This window comes from Trachemys scripta, chromosome 6, assembly GCF_013100865.1.
Source record: "Trachemys scripta elegans isolate TJP31775 chromosome 6, CAS_Tse_1.0, whole genome shotgun sequence".
In the NCBI taxonomy this organism is placed as follows: Eukaryota; Metazoa; Chordata; order Testudines; family Emydidae; genus Trachemys; species Trachemys scripta.
The window spans coordinates 44,067,566-44,094,671 of NC_048303.1; the positions used below are offsets into that span (position 1 = coordinate 44,067,566).

The 27,106-nt window shown below is 39.3% G+C and overlaps 1 protein-coding gene across 2 annotated transcripts in view; it reads left to right on the forward strand.

The window, feature by feature from the left end:
- Window positions 1-27,106, forward strand: part of CERT1 (ceramide transporter 1) — a 159,700-nt gene that overhangs the window by 91,268 nt on the left and 41,326 nt on the right. For both annotated transcript variants that reach the window (XM_034773933.1, XM_034773934.1), the window contains exons 4-8: window positions 1,067-1,174; window positions 5,152-5,290; window positions 7,152-7,235; window positions 14,307-14,464; window positions 19,950-20,042. In XM_034773933.1, the coding sequence (XP_034629824.1) occupies window positions 1,067-1,174; window positions 5,152-5,290; window positions 7,152-7,235; window positions 14,307-14,464; window positions 19,950-20,042 (582 nt within the window). The remainder of the gene's footprint in view (window positions 1-1,066; window positions 1,175-5,151; window positions 5,291-7,151; window positions 7,236-14,306; window positions 14,465-19,949; window positions 20,043-27,106) is intronic.

Consider the following 27,106-nt stretch of genomic DNA (forward strand, 5'->3'; position numbering starts at 1 on the left):
ACTCTCATTCCACTCCTTATGCATGGAACGTTGCCCTTGAACTAGTACTTAAGGCCACTATTATCGAACTTCAGTTCCCTTTTCAAGACCTGCTTCTGCAGTTACACCTATGAGAAATCAGTGAACTAATGATAGGTCAAGACAAATCACTGTAAATTCAGATGCACCCAGTCATGTAAAAGGCTAAAGAATATGTAATCATGTGAACTTGTTACTATTACCCTTTTCCTCCCTCCCTTTTGCTTCCTATTTATCATGTATCTCATCTCGTAAATAAGATTGTAATTCTTCAGTGCAGGAGTTGTATCTTCCCAGGTGTGCGGGTAGTGTACAGCACCTAGCACAAAGGGGTCTTGAATCTGAGTGAGATTTTTGGGCACTGACAACTGCCGACAAACCTTTTACTTTTTTTCCACGGACTCCTCCAGAATTACAGGGATAAATAATACCTTCACAAGGATGAAGTGGCAGTATTCAAAACTGTTCAAGGGTTGACTCTGAGGCTGCTTTCCTCTTCACAGTATGAAGCTATGTGTTAGTGCCTGTAAATAATCATAGGTTACTGTAGTTTCCTTCTGGAATATTATGTAAATTGCTTGTGTTAGGATTTAAATGTCCAAAAAACAGTTAATCTTTTTTCCAGACGACAAAATTATATTTGGCTTACCCCAGTTCGGATGTTGAACAGCAGTATTGTATTTCATACGTTGCTCTTTCTGAATTTGTGAAGCCCGTCCAAATGTTTACAAATATTTTATATACCCAGAAATACTGAGCACTTTGGGGGAATAATGTAACATGAGTGAGCTGTAAATTTTTTTCAATCAGTGTGTAACTTGATCTTGAGTTAAACAGTGGTGTCAAACTAGAAAGTCAAAAAATTCCTTCCTTAACAGTTATCCTAGTTGCATGCTTTATCCAGTGCTTCAATTGCAAAAATAGTTTGAGTCACTAAACCCATGCTACTTCCTGGTAAGTAACTATTTGGACAGTTTTAGAGGAAATATCATTGATTTGCTTTCATGGTTTCTTCATTATTAAAAGGCTTATTACACTTGTTTTTTAGACTGAATCTGGCTATGGATCAGAGTCAAGTTTACGGCGCCATGGCTCCATGGTGTCTCTGGTGTCTGGAGCAAGTGGATATTCTGCTACATCCACCTCATCATTCAAGGTTAGTGAGTGACATTTTATAAACATGATTTGTGAACGAAGGAGACCACATGTAAGTTCCTTTCCAGAGTAAGAGACCCATGAATCTAAATCCGTTTATCTTCAGCAATATAAAATGAAACATCAGTAAAGATACTTTGATTACTTATCATTTTGAAGGTAAGTGTTGCTTAGTTCAATATGTGGTAATAGAGGGATGATATAGTAAGTGTCCACCTGTCTCCGTGCTCTATTGTCAGTTTTAAACAGGTATTTTTCTCCATTAGGAAGCAGTCAAACCTGTGGGAACACTTTACTTGTCTCTTCTGGCATGACACTGAACAGCAGAACTCTAATTGAAGAGGAGTGCAGTTCCCTTGATAGGAACAAATTTGGCTTAAATAAATTGGAAAGAAACGAAGAAAAGAGGCATCTTACTATTATAAATGTTTACCATTTTAGCCTTGCTGGACAGTAGTTTTTGATGAGGAAATAACACCTGGGAAGAGCATCACAGAAAGAAAAGGTGTAGGAATTAATCTGTATAGAGTGGGGCTGCCAATTAATTGCAGTTAACTCAAGTAATTAACTCAAAAAAAAATTAACTTGATTAAAAAAATTAATGGTGATTAATCACCGTTTTTTTAATCATGCTGTTAAACAATAACAAAATACCAATTGAAATTTATAATTTATTTTTGGATGTATTTCTACATTTTCAAATATTTTGATTTCACAGCACAAAGTGAACACTGCTCAGTTTATATTATTTTTATTAAAATATTTGCACTGTAAAAAATAAGAGATAGTATTTTTCAATTCACCTCTTACAAGTACTGTAGTGCAATATCTTTTTATTGTGAAAGTGCAACTTACAAATGTAGAATTAGTTATTTTTAACGTAACTGCACTCAACAATAAAACAATGTAAAATTTTAGAGTCCACAAGTCCACTCAGTCCTACTTCTTGTTCAGCCAATTGCTAAGACAAACAAGTTTGTTTGCATTTACAGGAGATAATGCTGCCCGCTTCTTGTTTACAATGTCATTTGAAAGTGAAAACAGGCGTTCGCTAAAACACTGTTGTAGCTGGCATTGCAAGGTATTTACATGCCAAGTATACTAAATGCTTTACGCCCTTTAATGCTTCCACCACTATTTCAGAGGGCATGCTTCTATGCTGTTGACGGGTTCTGCTTGATAATGATCCAAAGCAATGCAGACTGATGCACGTTCATTTTCATCATCTGAGTCAGATGCCACCAGCAGAAAGTTGATTTTCTTTTTGGGGGTTCAGTTTCTGTAGTTTCCACATCTGAGTGTTGCTCTTTTAAGACTTCTGACAGCATGCTCCACACCTCATCCCTCTCAGATTTTGGAATGCACTTCAGATTCTTAAACCTTGGGTTAAGTGCCTAGCTACTTTTAGAAATCTCATATTGATGTCTTCTTTGCATTTTATCAAATCTGCAATGTAAGTGTTGTTAAATCGAACACCACATGTTGGGTCGTTATCCGAGACTGCCATAACACGAAATATATAGCAGAATGCGGGTAAAACCTTGGAGCAGGAGACATACAATTCTGCCCCAAGGAATTCAGTAACAAATTTAATTAAAACATTTTTTTGTAACTAGCATCATCAGCATGGAAGCATGTCCTCTGGAATAGTGGTCTAAGCATTATGAGGCATATGAATGTTTAGCATACTTGGCACATAAACACTTCGCAATGCTGGCTACAACAGTACCATGCGAATACCTGTTCTCACTTCCAGGTGACATTGTAAATAAGAAGTGGGCAGCATTATTGCCTGTAAATGCAAACAAACTTGTTTGTCTTAGCGATTGGCTGAACAAGAAGTAGGAACGAGTGGACTTGTGGACTCCAAAGTATTATTGTTTTATTGAGTGCAGTTATGTGTAAAAAACCTAATTCTACATTGGTAAGTTGCACTTTCACGAAAGAGATTGCACTGCAGTACTTGAATTATATTAATTGAAAAATACTTTCTTTTGTTTCTTTTTACAGTATATTATTTTTATTATAAATATTTGCAAAGTGAGCACTGTGCACTTTGTATTCTGTGTTGTAATTGAAATCAATATATTTGAAAATGTAGAAAACATCCACAAATATTTAAATAAATGGCATTCTTATTGTTTAACAGTGCGATGAAAACTGTGATTTATTGTGATTAATTTTAATCGTTTGACAGCCCTAGTATAGAGTGAAGAACTCTTATGCTGAAACTAGCGGTGTTTTTGATCAAGTATTTAATTAGGTTACGGTGGAGCTGGTACCAGCTGAGATTTCAGTTTAACAGATGACTTAAACACTTATTTTGTTAAAATCTTCTAAGTGGCAATAAACAGAACACAGATATAAACTTTGAAGATCATTTGAGTTGTTCATGATGGCTTGATGAAAAATGATTAATACAGAGAAAATAAGAATTCCAAAATAACCACTCGTTGAAACTTTTTCCTGTCTCACCTTTTTTGGAACCCTTCTGTGAGAAATCTGAAATACTCCAGACTTTGCTTCACATGTACGAATTACTCCAATATCAGTTATACATGGAAAGTTTGCTGGTGTAACTAACATTTTACCTGTTTAAACATTATTAAAGCTTGCCAAGAGTAACCCATCATATTTAGCAGTGACATTGTGACTGAAGGGCACCTCCATTGTTTCCAGAGATAGTCCCACAAAATGCCCTATAGCTTAGAGGAAAGTGCACTGGAGTGGGAGCCAGGAAACCTCAACTACCTAGTGCAGAGATTCTCAGTCTTTTTCTTTTTGAGGCCCCCCCCCCCCCCACATGCTATAAAAACTCCACCGCCCATCTGTGCCACAACAACTGTTTTTCTCCATATAAAAGCCAGGGCCAGCATTAAGGATTAGGAAGCAGGGCAATTGCCTGGGGCCCCGTGCCACAGGAGGCACTGGGAAACTAAGTTGCTCAGGCTTCGGTTTTAGTCCTGGGTGTTGAGGCTCGGGGCCCTCGGCTACAGTCCTGTGCGGCGGGGCTTCAGCTTTCTGCCCTGGGCCCTAGCAAGTGTAACGCTGGCCATGCTTGGCAGACCTCCTGAAACTTGCTTGTGGTCCCACAGGGGGTTCATGCACCTGGTTGAGAACCACTGGCCTAGTGTGTATATTTCATGCACATCACAGCCTTTATTGTGGAACACCGGGAACACTAACTCTAAAAGGCAATTGCGTATTATAATTAAACTAACATTTTAATTCTCTTGAAACAGTGCAGTATCTTATAGTAATGTTCACTTTCTGAATTTCTATATCTCAGAGCTATAAAAATGTCCAGCATTTGAAAGTAGGAACCTGTTTACCCAAGGTCTAAGAGGCAATAGTCTCCTAATTTGGGACTGTGCAAGGTAGAGTGAACAAAACATTAGAAAATATACTATAGGTAATATCCACAGACAGGGAAATGGACTGCGTAAACTAATACAGTAGAACCTCAGAGTTATGAACACCTCGGGAATGGAGGTTGTTCATAACTCTGAAATGTTCGTAGCTCTGAACAAAACATTATGGTGGTTCTTTCAAAAGTTTACAACTGACCATTGACTTAATACAGCTTGGAAACTTTATTATGCAGAAGAAAAATGCAGCTTTCCCTTTATTATATATTTTTAGTAGTTTACATTTAACAGTACTGTACCGTATTGGCTCGTCTCTGCTGTTGCCTGATTGCATACTTCCGATTCCAAATGAGATGTGTGGTTGACTGGTCAGTTCGTGACTCTGAGATTCTACTGTAAGTGCATTGGGTCTAACACCTATGACACAATAACTAGTTGCTATAAAATGCAGTAATTACTTTAACATTTATGGACTGTTATCTGAAGTGTTTATAGGTGGCAGTGAATGCTTGAAATACAACTCTTATGCTATTTTTATTTTGAATATTTATTACTATATTTTCTATTATAAACTGTAGTGTTACTTGAGGTTTTTCTTCTGTATTTCCAGAAAGGTCATAGCTTGCGTGAGAAGCTTGCTGAAATGGAAACCTTCAGAGATATCCTCTGTAGACAGGTTGATACTTTACAGAAATATTTTGATGCCTGTGCAGATGCAGTCTCCAAGGATGAACTTCAAAGGGATAAAGGTAAATAAATTAAATAAAATTTACTTACAGTATTGTCCCCACTACAGAAAGCTACCATGTTGTGGAATCCAGTTTCAAAATAGTGGCATCCATAACAAATAAAACAATTTGATTCTGCAGACAGAAACAAACGTTATCTAGGTATTTTAATGTATTATTCACCATAGTATGTAGTCAGCCAGACCGAATTATATGATGAGAGCATTGTTAACCATGTTGGGTGCATATTGTAATGTCCTTTTCAAAAGATGGATTTTGACCTCACTGCCCATAACCCCAAAGCTTTTAAACATATCTTGAACTGATAGCTTTCAACATCACTGAAGTGTTAAGATATCATCTGAGTCTGTAGCATTGAACTGTTGGTAGTTCCACTTTAAAAAGATTAGCTTAAACCCACAAAAGATGGCAGTCGAGCTTATATTTGATATTGCATCCTTTATTGTGACAAATTGAAATGATACTTGGAATAATGAATTATAGCTCATATCTGAGCTGCCATACTTAGGCAGTATTTGGTTGGTTTAACTAAGACAATTTGTCTTAAACCCATAAAGGCCAAGAAGTTAACAAATCACTCAAAAGAAAACTACCTTTCTTCTCACTTCAGCATTCTGAAAGTTCACGAAGTATGGTAGGCCTTTCTCATAAAATTTCCAGAAAAGTGTGTTTGTATAATTTTAGTTTAAATTTGAAATATGAGCCTTCTGATGGCAGAAATTCTACTGAAAAGTGATAACATTTCAGCAATATTGAAATTCCAATATATATTTTGAGTTTCAATCCTGCTTTAATATTAGTTTTTTGTCAGAAGACAAACTTTTTGCCATATTAAATAAAATATGATAATGTTTGTGTGGTGAGGTTCTGTATTGACTCAGGCTCCAATTCAGCCAAACACTCAGAGAAGGTACTCAGAGCACAATGAAGGATGTTCTGCTATCCCAAATAAGCAAAGCATTTAAGCACATGCACTTAAGCACATGCTTAAGTGCTCTGCTTAATTGGGGTTTCAGAGCATCCTTGATTGTGCTGGGAGTACCCTCTTCTGAAAGGCCCACTAGTTTTATGGTGGTGCTGACTGTCTTCAGTCCCTAGCAGAGTGGGACAAGGTTGTGGACAGTGATGGGGACTCAAGCAAGATCTACCTTGGAACAATTCTAGTACCTTGTTGCTTACTTAGTATAGTAGAACCTCAGGGTTACAAATACCTGGGGAATGAAGGTTGGTTGTAACTCAGAACAAAATGTTATGGTGGTTCTTTTAAAAGTTTACAAGTGAACATTGACTTAATACAGCTTTGAGACTTTACTATGCAGAAGAAAAATGTTGTTTTTAATATCTTAATTTAAATGAAACAAGCACAGAAACAGTTGCCTTGCCAAATCTTTTTTTAAAACTTTCCCTTTATCGTTTTAGTAATTTGTTTAACTCAGTACTGTACTGTATAGTATTTGGGGTTTTTTGTTTGTTTTTGTCTCTGCTGCCTGATTGTGTACATCAGATTCCAAATGAGGTGTGTGGTTGACCTGTCAGGTTGTGACTCTGGTGTTCATAACTCTGAGGCTCTATTGTAATAGAGAAAGAAGGAAAACCATTCAGTATTTTACACTGGACTTCAACTTACATTTCTGTCACTGTTGAGCAAATTATGGCACCAGGCAACAGAAGAGTCTAAAAGTTTCCTATGCAAAATTAGTAACTTTAGAAGTATTTATTAATAAGGAAATACTGATCAACCATCCAAATGCTATGGTAATACTTTCCTGCTCAATAAGAATTTGAAAAGAACCCTTTTCTGTCATTGTGCTTCTTAGCTAGATGCAAATAATCTCTCTCTCTCTCTCTCTCTCAAATGTAGTGGTTGAAGATGATGAAGATGATTTTCCTACAATGCGTTCTGATGGGGATTTCTTGCATAATAGTAATGGCAGTAAGGAAAAATGTAAGTACTTCTAAATTTGCATTAACTCAAGTTTTCTCTAGATATAGGTTATTCCAAGTATTCCTATCTTATAGAAAGTATAGTGACACCACTGGTATATAAATCTAGAACAGTGGTTCTCAATCTGTGGGCCGCTTGCGGCCCAATCAACATACAGTTGCAGATGACGTGACATCCTCAGGACCATACAGGTAGTGTATGTGTGTGTATATATATGTATATGTATATATGTATATGTATATATACATATATATATGTATATGTATATTGTGTTGATGTGGCCCACGGTGGTAAATAGGTTGAGAACACTGATATAGATAGTTATAACTTTCTGCTTGCTTTGCAAATGAACAGCTTAATGATGTGCATAGGAATGGTAACTGTTCATACACACTGATGAAACCATTTTAAATCTGTAACTTCACTAGTCAATTACAGGGTCAAGGCTCTCTGAGTCACATGTCAGTATTGTGCTAACATTCACCAACTGCTATTGTGATTCTCACTCTGGAATATTGAATACTAAAGGCTGCATGTAAATGTTAATGTTGTGAGCCTGACAGCTTCACATTTCCTGTTGTGCCTAACTCCAGGTCTACACTGCAAACTCTTGCTGGCAATACAATGTTGGTTGGAGTATGATCAGGTGTGATTTATGACTGAAATAGCTGTGCCAGCAAGCCCCCTAATGTGGATGCAGCTTATGGGCAAAACTGTGCTTTTGCCAGTATAGCTTATTTCACTTTGGAGGAGGGAGGGTGTGTGGGAGACACTGGAATAAGCTATGCCAACAAAAGTGCAGTTTTGCCCATATAAGATGCATTCATACTAGGAGTGATTTGCTGGTACAGCATACCAGTAAAGTGCTGTTGTGATAGACCTGGTCTAATAGTGATGCTGTTTCCCTAAATCACCTTTCTGTAAGGGACTTGCTGATGGAAGACACAATGAGGCCAGTTAAAGTATCAGTCTTATCTTCTGGATTTCCTGTGGTGTAATAATTCTTAACATCTTAATGAATCTTCCTGTAATACCCCCACATTAAAGTTGATAAATTCTGAGTAAAATTTCTTCTACTTTCTCTTTTTATGATCACAGCACCTACTGTGTATATATACAGGAAATTTGAATAAGCATTTGAGTCTTCCTGTTCTAGAAACTTTCAAAAGTTTGGCCTGCTTCTGCTACTTATGCAAGTAAACGCCAAAAAATTATTTCTGTAATTTCCAGTGCTTTTCTTTTGCTCACTGGTCTGAAATTGCAATGTACTCAGCCTCTTCATTTGTGGGGGTCTTTTTTAACATTGTCCAGCTGCTACCTCAGACCAACTGAGTTGGCACTGATTGATTCTCAAGAGGGTTTCATGTAGTACTCCTTGGCTAATAGATTGGTGGTTGAAACACTGAATTGTAAGACTGTTTGAAGTAAAGCAGGGAAAGAAAATCTGAAGGCTGTTCAGGGGCTCCCACTGAACATGGAGGAGTCTCCAGAAAATAGCATTTATTAAAATAGTTTTTATATATAAACCTTTGCAACATTATACTAGAAAAGATTAATTTGACCGGGAGGTATCAGAAAATTTTGATATTCCCATGTTTCTCCTGTTTTACAGTCTCCGTTATCAAGATCTGTTTAATTACAAATGTTCTTTTTAGCGGGCTAGCTGGAACCTCTTTTGGGGAAAAATGGAAGAAGGAACCTGTCAACACAAATCTATCAGCCATAGGAGTCATTGAGCAAGAAAAAGCAAGATAAAGTGCTTCCTCTACTGAGTAGATTGCACTACTGATATGGCAAGCAAATGAATGTTGTGCTTTTTAATAATTTCTGGTGTAGTTTTGGCGTAACTCAAAACTGGGGGAAACAATGGATACCCTCTGTAAGAGGAAATGGAGGAATATATATATATGCATGCTTAAGCTTTCCACAGTGTAGAAGTTTTTCACTATTTCATAACAAAATGCTTGAATAATTTTTATCTAAGAGTTGTAAAATGTTTTAGCTTCAGGTTCTATTTGCTTATATTTGGGTGGAAGGAAAAAAAATCAAGGTAGAATTTTGATCGTAAATGCCCTTTATGTTAATGTTTTGTTATGAGACTATAAAGCAGGGGTTCTCAAACTGGGGGTCAGGCTTGGGGGGTCGTGAGCTGTCAGCCTCCACCCCAAACCCTGCTTTGCCTCCAGTATTTATAATGGTGTTAAATATATTTAAAAGTATTTTTAATTTATATGGGGGGTTGCACTCAGAGGCCTGCTATGTGAAAAGGGTCACCAGTACAAAAGTTTGAGAACTACTGCATAAGGCTGTATGAAGTTGTGCTTGGAAGCTCATGTATAGTGGCAATGCATTTTTAATTATCTGAAACAATTGTTACTGAACACAATATCTATTTATTAAAAGGTCAATCGATTGAATACAGTAATCTAATCAAGGAGGTGTGCTAGGATTTAACTATTCTGTTTTACTAAAGAAAGTAGTTTTTCTTTCCATCTGACTTCTATCAGTAGAAACTGTCATCATGGAATTAACCTTCGTCAGCTGCATTTTTAGGCCCTGTCTTCACTTAAGTGTTTGCTAGTGTCGATATTCCGGTAGAATTATACTGACAACACCACACCCCCAGTGAAGACACAGCTTATACTAGCAAGAGTTCTTTTGCCAGTATAGTTTTAAACAGTTCCCCAAATAGAATAATCTGCATCTATGCTAGGGCTTTTACCGACATAGCTGTGTTGGTTAAGGATATGGTTGTCCCCACACACATTCACAACTGACATAGTTATGCTGGCAAAATTTTTATGTGTAAATAGACCAAGCCTACTGTCCCTATCCCCGTCATCCTATAGAGAAAACCTTGCTGTTGAGATGGATGAGAGAGATTTAGGGTGGATCCCACAATATTGGAAAAAGCCTTCTCCAGTGCCACTTGAATGCAGAGGAGTCATTTGCAATGGGACAAGTGGGGCAGTTGCCTACTTTACCATGTTTTGTCCCCCCTGACTTTTCGTAGGTCTGTATGCTCCATTGTCTTCCTTTTTTGCCCTCCCCTTCTCCCCAACTTTGCAGGATATAATATAACATATAATGTTCTATATGTTGATGCAACTTTGCCTCCTCAGAATTTTTCTGATATGGTGCCATTGCTTGCAAGCTGATGTTTTACATGAAAGTGTAAGCTGTAATGTTAGCTATTAAAACTAAACTCAGGGAGATACAAACTCTCACTAATTTCACTGCATTATACATTTTAAAAGGATGATGTGGCTTTGTCAAATTGTATAATGTTGTGGGATGATGTAGGAGTTGCACCTTAATCAGTAATTCTGTTTCTTTGTATCTGCATTTCAGGGAGATATTTGCTGTATAAACTAGATTGTGATGTATGGGACAGCCCATTATGAAATCAACCCCACATTTTGTTTGTGTTTTAATGTGTGCATCTGGTCGTACTTGGACTGAAAAATGTAGAAATGATTCTTTCTTCATTTCTTGTTTTTTATGTTGATATCACTTGAAATTCATGTTAAATCATGTTCCTTTATAAAAGTTTACCAAAATAGCCAATTTTAACTCTTCTTTAAGAACAATTGTAATCGACAGGTCTCAAAGTGTAATTGTAAGTGGGGAATCACTGACCAGGTGTATTTCTAGTGGGGTCCCATAGGGATCAGTTCTTGGCCTTACATTATTTAACATTTTTATGAAAGACCTGGGAAAAAACAAAATCATCACTGATAGAGTTTGCAGATGGCACAAAAATTGAGGGAGTAATAAATAATGAAGAGGACAGATCAATGATAAAGAGCAATCTGGATTTTAAAATATTTTATAGTGGGCTCTATCATCTAACAGAGAAAGGTATAACATGATCCAATGGCTGGAAGTCGAAGCTAGACAAATTCGGACTGGAAAAAAGGCATATGTTTTTAAGTGATGTAATTAGCCTTCAAAACAATTTACCAACAATCTTAGTGGTTTATCCATCACTAGCATTTTTTTAAATCAAGATTGAGTGTTTTTCTAAAAGATATGGTCTAGAAATTATTTTGGGGAAGTTTTATCGCCTGTGTTATGCAGGAGCTCAGACTGGATGATCACAATGGTCCCTTCTGGCCTTGGAATGTATGAATCTATGAAATTACATCTAGTATATTATTGGTACCTGCTATATCGGCTGTAGTTTAGGTCACAAAGCAGTTACTGCTATAACCCTTTGCTTTTGTATGCTTGTAACTTTCCAAAATGGTCACCTTGTGTGACTGAAATTTTCCATGCTTGGACACTGCCCAAAGATGGGGTAGTCTGAGTGAAAATTATTCAGCTGCCTCTTATGGGCAAGTGGGGAAAGTACTTTTCCCATTGTGTATTTAAAAACAAAAATGAGGGCTTTATTAGTGTATTGTATTAACCCCTAGAGGCCTTCACAGAGATTAGGGCCCCTTTATGCTAGGTGCTGCATAGACTCAAGAAACTATCCTTGCTCTGAAGAGCTTATTTAATTAGACAGGCAAAGGGTGGGAAAAAGGAAGTATTATCCCCTTTTAACAGATTGGGAACTGTGACACAGAAAGATTAAGTGACTTGCCTAGGGTCACACAAGGGGTCTGTGGCAGAACCATGATAGTAACCCAGAGTTCCTGAGTCTCAGTCCTGTGCCTTAACCACAATTTTTAATGGGGCTCCAGTAAAAACAGCTGAAGATTTGAAAATTAATATGGATGTTGTCCTCATTGTGGACTAGTACCTTCATTTGGTTTTAGGGACAGTATTAAAATATGAAGTGGAAAAACCATTTTTGAGCAAGTGAATATCTAAGAGCCTGATGAGGCCTCTGCCCTCCATCTGACATTACTACAAGCATTTTCCCTTCCTGACCTAATCAGGCATCTTTGGCAGAGACAAGCAGTTGGGATAGTTTTCATCAGGAAGACTGCAAGTGCTAATTGAAAACAGACCCGATCTCTTCCCACCACTGTTCAGATCTTGATATAAAGAGCAGGAGAAGTTGTAGATTATCATGATTTTGGGTCTTTGCAGAATTTGTTGCATTCCTATTATGATTTTATATTGTTGATATGTCCTAAAAATCAGGAAGTCCATAATAGTCAGACTCAATTTTTCTAGGAAACAAGGCAGTACGGCCTCCTCCTCCCTTAATCCTTCTTTTTCAATACTTCCTATTAATCTCTGAATTCAATTCTAAATTGCTATTGATTTTCATTGCTCTCAGTAAACCCACTGCACCATTCTCTTGCTTGCTCACACTGCTCTTCCAGTCTTGACCTCCTTTTCGTTCTTTCATCAGTATTCTCTATAGGTGGCGGGAGAGAATGAGGGAGGTTCTGGCTTTTCCTCCGAGCTTATCTACACCATATGATAAAGTGCCCTAGGCTGTTTTGATTTCTAAAGTGCGTAAAAGTGCTGTGCATTAATTTGTCCATTTAGACCCTGCTGGTGTGCATGAAATGTTCCCTAGTGCGCTTTAATGTAACAGCACTATGTTATAGTGCACTAGGGAACATTTGCTGTGCTTTAACATAGTACTATTATGCTAAAGCACACTAGGGAACATTTAGTATGCACCTGCAGGGGTTACACAAGTCAATTAATGCACAATACATTTGTGAGCTTTAGAAATCACAACCCCATAGTGTGCATTACCCCACCTTGTAGACAAAGCTTCACTGTCCTTGTGGAACAATATTTTCTCCTTCCACAACTTTCTTTTCCCCTGTCTCTCCTACAAATTAAATATTTCTCTATATTATTCAACATGGAGTATGTTTTGTTATCCGTATGAGAATACAATTTATTTTCACATCACAACCTGTGTAGATTAGGGTAATTGAAGCCTTTGATTTATACTTAATGATTGGAGGACTTGAAGCAATATATAATCTTTAACCCTCCCTTCAAAAAGCTTGTTCATGTTGTTAAAGGAGGGAGCCCTAAGTATCTCTAGAGCATTAGACCACTCATTGAGACCATGTGACACTCTCCATCCATTCCCCCTGACTGTAGGTGTTAGCAGTTTTTTACCATTAGAGAACAGCGATTACATCTAGATAATTTGTATTTTTTACTTGAACAGCTTACCCAGTTTAAAGCATTAGCTCAGTCTGTCAGGCAAATACGTGTTACATAGGCTTATACAAACATTCTTCTGTTTTAAACATACATAAAATCTAACTTAGATGCAAAGTAAATAATATTGAGACAAACTGACAAAGACCAGAAGATAAATGTTGTTGCTGGACAGTTCGTCTTTAGCTTGTTCAATTATGAGTTACTTTCTCATCTAACTGTATTAGTTTTAAAAGGGGAGTTGCTTGTGCTTTCTAGTATTTTGTGACATTACATGTGCTGTATTTAATGCACTATTTTGTCACCCTTTGTATGAGCTTGATGTGTTAAGTACTTTTTTTTTTTTCTGTCACATTTTTAAGTGATTTGTTTAAATAGCCTTAGCAACAGATGGCTTGGCTGGCAGCATGAAGTATTTGAAACTACAGAACCCACTGTTCTTAAGGAGAATTCAACACATTTGCTATAATGGTTAACTTTGAAAGATAATATATTTTACTTTATTATTACTATTTTTAAAAAACTCAGTCATCTATTTAAAGCCACTTTAATATTCCATTTTGGGTATGATTGCATTTTAAAATTGTTGCTTTTTCAATACATTATTGGTTAAATTTTAAGGTTGTTCTGTTTTAATTAGACCCCATTTCAAGCTGTCAAAGTGCTATTGTTAAAAGGTATTACCACTCCCTACACCCACATGATTTGCTGAGTAATATAGCATAGCAAGTAGACTTGGGGAAATACACTACAGTAAGATGAAGCTGAAGGAGTGCATTCCTGCCTTTGAGCCTCTTTCCTGCTGCTATGGATAGTTGGGAATTATTGGTCTCCTTTATTTTTATTTTTTTAAATGAACTTCACACTGGTTAGCTAAAAACCTCTTTAGACAGCTGGCTGTAATCTAAGGCTTATGTGGTATAGTATTCATTTGAGTCACTAAGGTGGGTATGAGAGTGAATGAATCTTATCTGTTTGTTTTAGTATTTCCACATGTAACACCCAAAGGAATTAATGGCATAGACTTTAAAGGGGAAGCTATAACTTTCAAGGCAACTACTGCTGGAATCCTAGCTACACTTTCTCATTGTATTGAACTCATGGTAAAACGTGAGGAGAGCTGGCAAAAAAGACTGGATAAGGTAAGAGATTTCCCTTTTATTTTGCTACTACAGTAGATCAAGTTGCTTTCGTTTAACCTTAAACTTCAGCTGTGATGAGGATGTTATCGGGGGAGGGATAGCTCAGTGGTTTGAGCATTGGCCTGCTAAACCCAGGGTTGTGAGTTCAATCCTTGAGGGGGCCATTTACGGATCTGGGTCAAAAATCTGTCTGGGGATTGGTCCTGCTTTGAGCAGGGGGTTGGACTAGATGACCTCCTGAGGTCCCTTCCAACCCTGATATTCTTTGATTCTATGACAACTTGCGTTCCTATTCCATGAAGTTAAATAGAAACATTAAGGATGTAAATTAACTAGATGAAACTATGCAAATGCCAAAGGTTCATCCTTGTTGTGCAGATCATATAGCATGTCACCTATCCTGTGATAGTCTTCTACCATCACTTTGTTCCACAGACTGTTCCTAAATTTAATTGTTTTTAAATATAGAGATGAGCTAGCAGGTCTCCATAACAATAGGCATATTTCGTGCAACTTCCTAAGAGAAAGACCAGTTGCTTTTCTTTATAAAGTGCTCTACAAATCTATAGTACTGTGTTAATTGTAATGATAAAGGATGATGGCAATACTGGAGCTTAACCATTCTGTGGAGTGCTCTTTTACTACTTTAAAATACTATCTAAATATATGGTGTGATTAATATACCTGTTGAAAATAAAGTAATTTCTAAATGCTAATGAATCAAATCTTACAGTAATTAGAGAAGCAACTTTAAAGAGAGAAAACAGCACCACCCTCTTTGGAGGTAATCACTAATGGCAGTAATGGTTCATGATGAATCTGTTCAATGACCATTAATACCACCAAAGTCTAGAAGAACAGGGATAATCTCTTCTCCCTTCAGATGAGGTTGCTGGAAGTGTCTGTTGCTACCACTTAATGTGTTGATTCCCAGGGCCCAGCCTTCACTGTGATTGGCCTGCCTTATGTGCAGTCCTCTAGTCATTTGCCACCTCTTGTTTGAATTTAGTATGTAACCATACTGTGCATCATGTGGTATCTCAGGTCTTACCTCAGTTTGTATCACATGCTGACATATTAAATTCATATTTCATATACAAGAGGAACCCATAAAGGAGGCAGACCATGTCCAGACCTTAATTCCAATCTCCTCACTCCACTCTTCCCAAACAGCAGATCTAAGCCCCAGCCCACTGCCAGCCACAACTGAGATCTTCAAATCCACTGGGATTTTGATATTTTATCTGCCACTGCTTGGACTGTAGTTGGAGTAGTCTCTAAGTCCTGGGATCTTCTGGGAAATTTCTTTGTAGGCCAGTCCAAGCTTAGTGTAGAATATGCATTTTAAAAAATAAGATGTCTTTTTTTTCTCGAACATAGCTTTACAAATGACATTTTGTAAAAGAAACTGGATGTTGTTTAGCATGGATATAATGTCCAACTTGTGTGCATATTTTAACACTGATAGAACTTTTGTGAAGATAATTTTGCTGTTGCTGCTGGTAAAAAGCACTGTCAACTTGTAGTTTAATAGCTTGATTAGGGCCTCTGATTAGTTAAATGTCCTGTTGGTAATCCTTACAAACTGCTGTGATTAACTTCAGTCTCTTTCTCTATCCCTCTGCCTTTCATGAATTTGAAATGTTTCATACTGAAAGCAATGAAAATGTAATTAACCTATCAGTGAATGGAAAATAGCTTTTAATTAATTTGGTTTCATTTGGCCTCTAAGTTTAATATATAGATTACAAAAACTAAATTTCATTTTATTAAAGTTGAATTATATAAGGAAAAGAAAAGGGAGTAAGCAAGGAAATAAATATCTACATAGTCTCCAGCATCTAATCTTTTGTCTGCCCCATGCTACACCCTCGTGTTGATGCCTTAGTTCAAGTGTCTTCTGCATGTTCATTCCTGTGGATATGGGTAGACTGCTGCAGCTGCATGGTGGAACTTACTGTTATCAGTGCCTGTAACAATGTTAGATCACTCATGCTTCCCCTTCTGCCCCTCCTCCAGCATTTGAGCATGTTCTGGGGGCATGGCTATAAAAGGGGGTGCAGCAGCGGTTGCTGCCTCCGTTCTTTCCAGCCCCTGATTCAAATGGACATGAACCTTCTTTGGATTTCCTGGATCCATAGAGTTTTAGATAAGAGCTTTGTTCCTTTTGTATATACAATTAGTGTTAATTGTTAGTATAGTTAGCGTCAACATGGGCATTGATGGCGGATCTGAAGACAGACACACAGACTCTCGAGATGCACATCACACCCCATAGTCTTTCCTGCATTGGATGCCTCCACTCAGAGTTTGAAGTGTTGAAGAGAGGACCAGTCTCCTTATGTGGTACCTTTATCCCACATGCCAGAAAAGAGAGGCAGAATAGATTCCAAGCCCTCTTACTACAAGAAGCGTTTATCTGTTAAATCTTATGGGTCAGAAATTTCTTAAGCTTCTGGGGGGGGAAAAAGACTAGAGGCCTGAATTGGAACAGGGCACTTCCAGTTCCAGAAAGACAGCAGTGCTGAAACTTTCATCCTCTGCACTGAGCTCTGGTTCTAAGATGACTGAGCTCTCGTTAGCTAACTCTTTGAACCCAGTTCCAAGAAAGGTACAGTTTATGACTGAAACAGGTTTCTTTTTTGTTTGAAATGATGCTTGAGGCTCCTATGGATCTGGGACCCTTGGTTCTGAAGAAAAAGAAGGCCAAGACTAAACACCTTTTGGTGCTTCTGAAGATTTTCCATTCAGGTGAGTCATTGAATCCTTCAGATTATGGACTTGTGGATCCAAGCCTTTTATGGATCCAAACATTAAGGACTCTATATCATGAGAACATTCCCATGCAATGGCTCCAAGAAGACAGTTGGATCAGAGTATCTCATCATTTCCAGTTCCCTCTATTGTTACTGCACAAGTACACTCAGAACCATGTTCCTTGGATCCTTTCAATTCCTCACCAATAATGGGGAACTGTACAAGAACTCTGCTCAGCTCCTTCCACCAGATAAGTGACAGAAAGGAGACATTTTATCACATGGATCTGCAGACATTTTACCATCACCCAGCACCCCTGTTAGGTGGTCTGAGAAGAAATTGTTTCCTTTGTCTTTGTAGCAGATCCTTACTTCAGTTGTATCTCCTATAATTTCTCTGTTGGTCCAGGATGGGTTCTGCATTCAGAAGAGATGGATCAGTCTGTCTATCCAGAAACTGAGTCATCGTCATTTCTTTCTAAGAAACATTTTTCTGAGGTAGACTATCACAAATGTCCTTATAATCCTGATTATGACATGATACCAGATTAGAACAGTTGGCAGGATGCCATGGTTGTGCTGGCTAACTCCAGAGTTTCCCTATCAATCCTTTAAGATCTACATCTTAATTTTCATGTCAAGGTAGTGGTGCTTCTACAGATCTGAAAAAGTGGGATCCTTACGTGAAAGGTAAGTCACCCACTGTTGTTCCTGATACACTATACATAGAAGAGGAGGAGGGAGATTCACCTCATTAAATGAACATTCAGCATAATGAACAGGAGTTAGCTGGGCACTCGTCTCCTGATGAAAATGTTGGTGTCCTTTCAGCTTCATCTTTCTGAAGATGCTACTCAATTTCAGGAACTAGTCAAGAGAATTGTTACTATTTTAAACATACCATCTGTGGCAGTAGAGGAAACTCCCCATCCTGTCCCTGATATCCTTGGTACTACATCTTCTAACGAGGTATATTCTTGCCCCATCTTGGAAGGTCTCTGGCAACCAGGGATATCAGTATGGAATAATCTATCATCCTCTCAACCACTTTTTTTTTTAAGAAACACCGCTGCATTCTTGCAGCCAGAACAAAGGATATTTACATTGTACTTTTAATGACCCAGAAGGGAAAAGACTAGATTCTTTGGGAAGAAAACTCTTTTCCTCCATGAGGATCACTAACTATCAGGCTATCATGGCTAGGTACCAATTTCATCATTTGGACATAATTACACTTTTTAAAAAAGAATATTCCTGAAGTGTATCAAAGATTAGTCAGTACCCCTGTCAAAGGACAGAATGTGGCTAAGTACACTCTGATGGAATTCTTTGAAGTCTCAGATGCGGTTTCAAGATCAGCAGCCACTGCCATAACTCTTTGCAGGCACACATGGTTATGTTCTTCCTTTTTTCCCTTTGAAACAAAATCAAAAATTGAGAATCTTCCATTTGTGGGAAATGGTCTCTTCAGTTCTAAAATGGACAAAGTCTTAGAGAAAATGAAAGATGAGATCAATGGCTAGGACTTTGAGTCTTTTGCAATCCTTTAAAATGAGAAATCTTGCACCTGCCTTTAGATATCAGACAATACTATCCACCTTTCTCTGTTGTCTTAGAATTATACTCCAAAAATTTCAGTATCTACAGCAGCATTCTACTGCTTCTCAACCACAATATGTTGAAAGTGATCCTCCAAATACGGGTGAGACCAGAGAATTCTTCTTCCACTTATATGCATGATGCTAAACATCAAGTTTGACATCAAGATTGGTTTGCATCGTTCAATCTTGGATCCTCCCTCCCCTTTTGGCGACCATCTATCTCATTTTAATATGTTGCAAAATATGACCACAGATGGGTTTTGAACATAATAAAAAAGGGTTATACCATTTAGTTTGAGGATGCCCCCTCCTTTTCTTGGTTCCCTCTCTTGAGAAGCTATTAAGAACAGAAATTCACTCTCTTTTACTAAAGGAAGCGATAGAGGAGGTCTTAGTAAATCTCAAATCTTGGCTTGGTCTCTCATTATTTACTAGCCCCAAAGACGAATGGGGTTGTACATCCGATCTTGGATCTAAGAAAATTAAACAGGTACATCTAGAAGTTTGGGTTCAAAATGCTGACTCTTGAATCCATCATCACTTCTTTTTATTTATATATATATTTGCAGCTCTCAATCTCAAGGATGTTTATTTCCATATTTTGATACAGCCATCAGAAGATACTTTCAGTTCTCCCTAGGCAGGACCATTTTCAATACGAAGATGGTGGATTGTACAAACTTTTTGTACACCGTCATTTTGAAGGCTAGAATAATAACTACAAACATAGGCTAGGTACACAATACAGCTTATGTCGGTATAAGTTATGTCGCTCAGATGTGTGTTTAAGCCACCCCCCTGAGCAACATATATTACACCAACCTAAGTGCTGGTGTGGACAGCGCTATATCTCCCGCCAACATAGCAAGGACTGGAGTAATTAAGTTGACGCGAGAGCTCTTTCCTGTTGGCTTAGAGCGTCTGCACTTGTAAGCTCTTTAGTGTAGCATAGCCATAGTGTACATACATCTATATATACATAATGTTCATAAACTTCCACGCTGCCACAAATGTGCAAAAAAGTGAAATTAAAACAGTGTGAGGAGGAACCCCACCTTTTTTTTAAAGTGGTTATCCATCTTTTGTCATATTTTCTCATAATGTTTGAATCTGATTATGTTCTTACAGGAAATTGAGAAAAGGCGAAGAATAGAAGAAGCATACAAAAATGCCATGACGGAACTTAAGAAAAAATGCCATTTTGGAGGGCCAGACTATGAGGTATGAATTAAGCTTATTTCTTTGCTTGCTTAGTATTTTCACAGATTAAATCCTTTCATGACTTAACTTGTATCCTTCATTGAAGTAATTTTTTTTGTGCAAGTATCAAAACATTAAACCAGATTTTCCTTGTAACTGACAACTGCTTTTATCAATATTTATTAAATACATACTCTGCAACAGGAAAACTTGTAGGAAGGGTTTCAATCCAGACATTTGTAGCAAATGAGGGAAAGGGGATAATAAGATGCATCTGAGTATACTTAGTGAGACTGTCAAACATTTTTCTGTCTGAAAGATTCTACTTGTTACAAGCAACACCTAAGATTATTATAAGATTTTTCTGAGTTTGTCAGTTTGCTTCATACATTTGACAGCATTTTGTGTATAGTTAGTTTGGCACTCTCACCCCACCCTCCCATAATCAGTTTTTCCCTGTTTGTGTGCATCACTTATGCAGAACAGGAAAAAGAAAAAAAACATTTGAAATAGAAAAATGCGAATAAAAACATCATAATTGAACTTGGAGACTGGTATAGTATCTGAATCTGATTTAAACATTGCCAAGTTTTTGACTTGCTAGTCTCCCTTTAAACTGGTTTTGTGAATTCACATCTTTCTTAAAAGTTTCTCTCAGTTAAGCTATGAACATCTAAGCAGCTTTCCACTCAAGTATGCAGTTGGTCAAATTTTGCGGACATAAATCTCTTTGTGGAATATTATGAAGCTTATACACCCATACTACAACTCAGCTAAATTACAGTCACACTAACGCTTTCACTTCCATGTAGGTCAAAATTTTGTAAATACAAAGGTGCAAATCTTGACTGAGAAATAAAGTATTAATACATTTTGTTCTAAGATGCCAAGCAACTGCTTTGTGTGTGGTCTTTTAGTTGAGGAGTACACAATTCAGCTAATAAAGAGATGAAGTACAAAGGTGGACTTTTTGTACCCCTGATTCTGCCTCCCTTCTCTCCCTCCCCCCGCAAGGAACTGAATATACCAACTGGAGATTTTAAGAAATCCCAGACCATGCCCCCCCTTCCCAAGCCATGCCCCTTATGTCAGCAGTAGGAAATGTGGGGTGTTGAAGGAGCTGCTTTGCTACATTTATGCTGCCAGAAGATTCCTCTACACTGAGGAATCTTTCCTCACGTCTCCTTTCCTATTAGGGACAGAGGCAGGTGGTCCTGTGATGAAAAGCAGTTGCACTACACCCCAGGATCTGGGCTATTGTATCCCTAACCACCATCTGAATTTTGAAATGAACTGATGCATGTTACAAAACTTCTTACCTTTCCATGACAAAGGGCTTGTCCACATGGGGACTTAGTGGCAAGCTGTAGTGGAAGTCTACAGTGCACTAGCCTGCTGTACACTAAGGGTATGGCTACACTACGAAATTAGATCGATTTTATAGAAGTCGTTTTTAGAAATCGATTTTATACAGTCGATTGTGTGTGTCCCCGCTAAGCGCATTAAGTTGGCGGAGTGCATCCACAGTACCGAGGCTAGCATAGACTTTCGGAGCGTTGCACTGTGAGTAGCTATCCCACAGTTCCCGCAGTCTCCACCACCCATTGGAATTCTGGGTTGAGCTCCCAATGCCTGATGCAGCAAAAACATTGTCGTGGGTGGGTTTGGGTACATGTTGTCAGGCCTCCCTCCCTCCGTGAAAGCAACGGCAAACAATCATTTCTCGCCTTTTTCCCTGGGTTACCCATGCAGACGACATACCACGGCAAGCATGGAGCCCGCTCAGCTCACTGTCACCGTACATGCTCCCATGGCTCATGAAGCCTGGACAGTAGTAAGGAGCAGTTCAACTATAGGCTGAGCAAGTGCATAATGCTGGTAGAATGTGCCTTTGGACGTTTAAAAGCTTGCTGGCGCTGTTTGCTGACTAGGCGGTTTGCGATTAGAAGAGCACAGCAAGGCGTGCTGCGCATCACAGAGACTTTGAAAACCAGTTTCATGACTGGTCAGGCTTCGGTGTGACAGTTGTGTGTGTTTCTCCTTGATGCAAACCCACCCCCTTTGTGATTTTAATTTCCTGTAAGCCGTGTCGTCAGTCGCCCCTCCCTCCGCGAGAGCAATGGCAGACAATCGTTTCGCGCCTTTTTTCCGCGCAGATGCCATACCACGGCAAGCAGGCAGCCCACTCAGCTCAGCCGCCGCTGTTGTGTCCTGGCTCCTGCTGGCAGCAGACAGTGCAGTAGGACTGCAGACTGTAGTCATCGAACAACTGCTTCCGCTGCCACTCTGCTCTCCTCCTCTGGCAGCAGACGTGCAGTAGGGCTGCAAACCATTGTCCTCAAACGACCGCTTCCGCTGCCACTCTTCTCTCCTGTAGACACCCTACCACGGCAAGCATGGAGCCCGCTCAGATCACCGCGGCAGTTATGACCACTGTAAAGACCACACACATTATCCTGCAGTATATGCAGTACCAGAAACTTCAAAAGCAGGCGGGGAGGTGAAGGCAGCTCGGTGACGGCAGCGGGTGACAAGAGTGAAGAGGACATGGACACAGACTTCTCTCAAAGCACGGGCCCTGATAATTTGGACATCGTGGTGGTAATGGGGCAGGTTCATGCTGTGGAACACCGATTCTAGGCCCAGGAAACAAGCACAGACTGGTGGGACCGCATAGTGTTGCAGGTCTGGGATGATTCCCAGTGGCTGCGAAACTTTCACATGCATAAGGGCACTTTCCTGGAACTTTGTGACTTGCTTTCCCCCACCCTGAAGCGCAAGAATACCAAAATGAGAACAGCCTTCACAGTTCACAAGCGAGTGGCAATAGCCCTCTAGAAGCTTGCAACGCCAGACAGCTACTGGTCAGTCGGGAATCAATTTGGAGTGGGCAAATCTACTGTGGGGGCTGCTGTGATCCAAGTAGCCAACGCAATCGCTGAGCTGCTGCTATCAAGGGTAGTGACTCTGGGAAATGTGCAGGTCATAGTGGATGGCTTTGCTGCAATGGGATTCCCTCACTGTGGTGGGGCGATAGACGGAACGCATATCCCTATCTTGGAACTGGAGCACCAAGGCAGCCAGTACAGAAACCGAAAGGGGTACTTTTCAATGGTGCTGCAAGCACTGGTGGATCACAAGGAACGTTTCACCAACATCAACGTGGGATGCCTGGGAAAGGTACGTGACACTCGCATTTTTAGGAACTCTGGTCTGTGTGAATGGCTGCAACAAGGGACTTCCTTTCCAGACCAAAAAATAACCACTGGGGATGTTGAAATGCCTATAGTTTATCCTTGGGGACCCAGCCTACTCCTTAATGCAGTGGTCCCCAACCTTTTTGTGGCCAATAGCACATTCATGTTTTCAGAAGAGTGTGGCAGGCACCAACAATTTTTTAAGGCTTATTTTGTATTTGTACACTAAATAATACGAAAAACATCATATTTAATATTACTTAATATATGAATCCATAAGATAAAAAAAGTAATTTTACATGTAAAAGGTATTAATTAAATTATTCTGCAATTACTCTTTCACCTTACCATGTGAATTTGCTCTTTTTTATCTACCTGTAAGAAAATTAAGGCGTTTAATACAAAATAAATATCATAAACAGTTTTCATCTTTTTTATTTTAAAAAAGTAAAACATTGTTGAACTGCTGGTCCAAATATATTTATTATTCTTACTTTAACATAGCCAATTATGGTTAATTAAAAAATATTCTTTGTATTGTTACTTGTATCTGGATTTCAATAAACAAACCAACAAATATGAAAAAAGTTAAACACAAGTTAGTCATACGGGCTCATCATCACTTAATGGAAAATAGGTATCACTAATTCACATGGTTTTTCTAATAGTCGGTGTGATTTTTGGCACTGCACTTCTTCAGCCAGTTTTTCGTAGTTGGGAGAGTAGGATGATATTCCCATTCGTAAGCAATCGTCAAGACGGGCATCTGTAGGCTGAGATCTGTATTTTGATTTTATTATGTTCATTGTTGAAAACAGAACTTCACATAGATAAGTGGAACCGAAATAAGATTTTATTTTGTAGGCTACATTTTTTTAAGGCAGGAAACTTTTTTCGGTCAACCAGATTCCAAAAGTTTTCATCTGTTGCGCAGGATTTTAGAACGATATCATTTTGAAGGTCCAAAATCTCCAGTTCCTAGTCTTCTGTTCTTACTTGACTGAGACTCACAATTGATGTAGCCATTTCTGTTACCTCTATTTGGCAAGTAAAAGGATTCACAAGAAAGGCAACTACAGGCTCAGTGATGGTGAACTGTTGAAATCTCTTTTCAAATGGTTCCAGAAGTGTTTGAATGTGGATAACAAATGGTGATGGGTTAAAATCACTGTCACATGACATTTTCTTCATACTTGGGAAATGTATGAGAGACTTCGTCTTCATATGTGACATCCACAAGATCAGTTTTGCTTTGAATGATTTTACAGAACCTATAATTTGAGCCACGTTTGTCTTTTCCCTGGAGCTCAAGATTGAAAATGTTCAATTTGTCAGTGATGTCGGCAAGAAAAGCCAAGTCCATTAACCAGCTGGAGTCTTCTAGCTGCTCGAAGTTCTGATTTGTGGACTTCAGAAATTCTTTGATCTCTTCACTTAGGCTTAAAAAAAGTGCAAGAACTTCACCTTTGCTCAGCCATCATACTTCTGTGTGCAAAATAAGATCAGATTGTTTATCATCAACGTCTTCCAACAGGGCCTTAAGTCAGTGTTGCAAAGGTTTCGCTCGAATAGAGTTAATTATTTTAATAATGACATTCATGACATGTTGAAAAGAAAACTTTGACTTACAAAACTTCTTGGTGGACAATGCAATGATAAGACAAAGTTCAGAAAGGATTCATTCTTCTTACAGAGTGCAATGAATCCATTGGTGCTGCCCATCATTGCTGGTGCCCCCTCAGTGGTGATCGCAGACAGCTTGTGTAGTGGCATATTAATTGATGTTGCGTATGATTTGAATAAATTATAGATGTCCTCACCCTTTGTTCGCCCTTTCATAGGCAATACTTTTAGTAACTCTTCTTTTACGGTGAAGTCACAAAATATTATCCTCACCATAACTGCCAACTGCGCTGTATCCGATTTAGCTGTCGACTCATCGAATTGCAGTGAAAACCAGTCACATATTTCCAAGTCATCCTTTAGCTGAGTTTGCATGTCATTTGAAATTGCATGTACCCTCCTCGTAACTGCGTTGTCTGATAGCTCCAAGTCTTGTATTGCCGACAAAATCTCACCCTTGTTAGGAAATCCTTGAAACAGGCAATCAGCACCAGACAAAAAATGCTTCCTTCAACAATTCACCATCTTGAAAGGGTTTTTTCTTCTTTGCGAGCAGATGAGCAATTTTAAAGGAAGCAATAGTAGCACTTTTAGACTTTGCCACTTGTCTAGTGAAAACAGATTGCTGGGCAGATAGAAGAAAATTAATCAACTCAAATCAAATGTTTCTCAACTCAGACTTAAGTGGATGGCTAATGTCATAAGAGCTGTGATTAGTTTGGAAATGGCGTTTGACATTGTTTTTTCGGCACTGCAACAGTACCCCTGCACAGTAAGCAAACACATTTCCCTTTATTTTCCATAAAACAATAGGATTCTTCCCACTCTGCGTTGAAATAATACATACGTTGTCTTTTATTTGAACCACTCATTTTGGGGCAAAATGTTAAAAAAAAATAAATCGCAAAGCACAAGAAAATAGCATTATCAATGCAATGGAAGAATACTCACATAAAGGGCCGGCTCCAGGCACCAGTGGAGCAAGCGCATGCCTGGGGCAGCACATGCTACGGGGCAGCATTCCATCCATTCTTGGGACGGCAAAGTCGGAGCTTTTGGGAATGGGGGGGGCAGCAGTTCTGGGCAGCGCAGAGAGAAGCCGGAGAAAAGCCGCGAGGACAGAGAACACCGGTGGCTGCAGCCCCAGAGTTCTCTGTCCCCGGAAGGCATGGGCCCCGGCCTCTCTCCCCTACTGGGCACTAGGCGGGCACACACGACTGCCCTGGTGGACGCCATGGCACCCACAGGCACTGCGTTGGGGACCACTGCTATAAGCCAACAACCCTCCCCTCCCCCCTTTGATCACCGCTTGCAGAGGCAAAAAAGTCATTGTTGTTTCAAATTCATGCATTCTTTATTAATTCGTCACACAAATGGGGGGATAACTGCCAAGGTAGCCCGGGAGGGGTGGGGGAGGAGAGAAGGACAAGGCCACACTGTACTTCAAAACTTATTTAATGCCAGCTTTCTGTTGCTTGGGCAGTCCTCTGGGTGGAGTGGTTGGGAGCCCAGAGGGGCCCCCCCCCCCACATTCTTGGGCATCTGGGTGAGGAGGCTATGGAACTTGGGGAGGAGGGCGGTTGGTTACACAGGGGCTGCAGCGGCGGTCTGTGCTCCTGCTGCCTTTCCTGCACCTCAACAATACACGGGAGAATATCAGTTTGATCCTCCAGTAGCCTCAGCATTGCTTCCTGCCTCCTCTCATCACGCTGATGCTACCTGTCACCTTGATCCCGCCACTTCTCTTCTTGATCCCGCCACCTGTCCTTGCGTTCATTTTGTGCTTTCCTGCACTCTGACCTGTCTGCTTCCACGTATTCTGCTGGGCTCTTTCAGTGTGGGAGGACTGTAGGAGCTCAGAGAACATTTCATCACGAGTGCATTTTTTTTTTTGTCTTCTAATCTTCGCTAGCCTCTGGGACGGAGATGATACGGGGAGCGTTGAAACATTTGCAGCTGCGAGAGGAAAAAGAGGGAGAGTAGTATTTTAAAGAGACACATTTTAGAGAACAACGGGTAGACTCTTCCACAGTGAACCAAGGTGCTAACGTTACATAGCACGTGTACTTTCTTTATAAGGTCGCATTTTGCCTCTTATATTGAGGGTCTGCCAGTTTGGTGTGAGAGATTACACACACAGGGCCGGCGGGCAACAGAATTTGGCTTGCAAGCAGACATGGTAAGCCACAGTCTTTTGGCTTCTTAACCTTCATAGCATGTGGGAATGGTTTCAAACAGCAGCACCCTCGTTGGCCATCTAAAAGG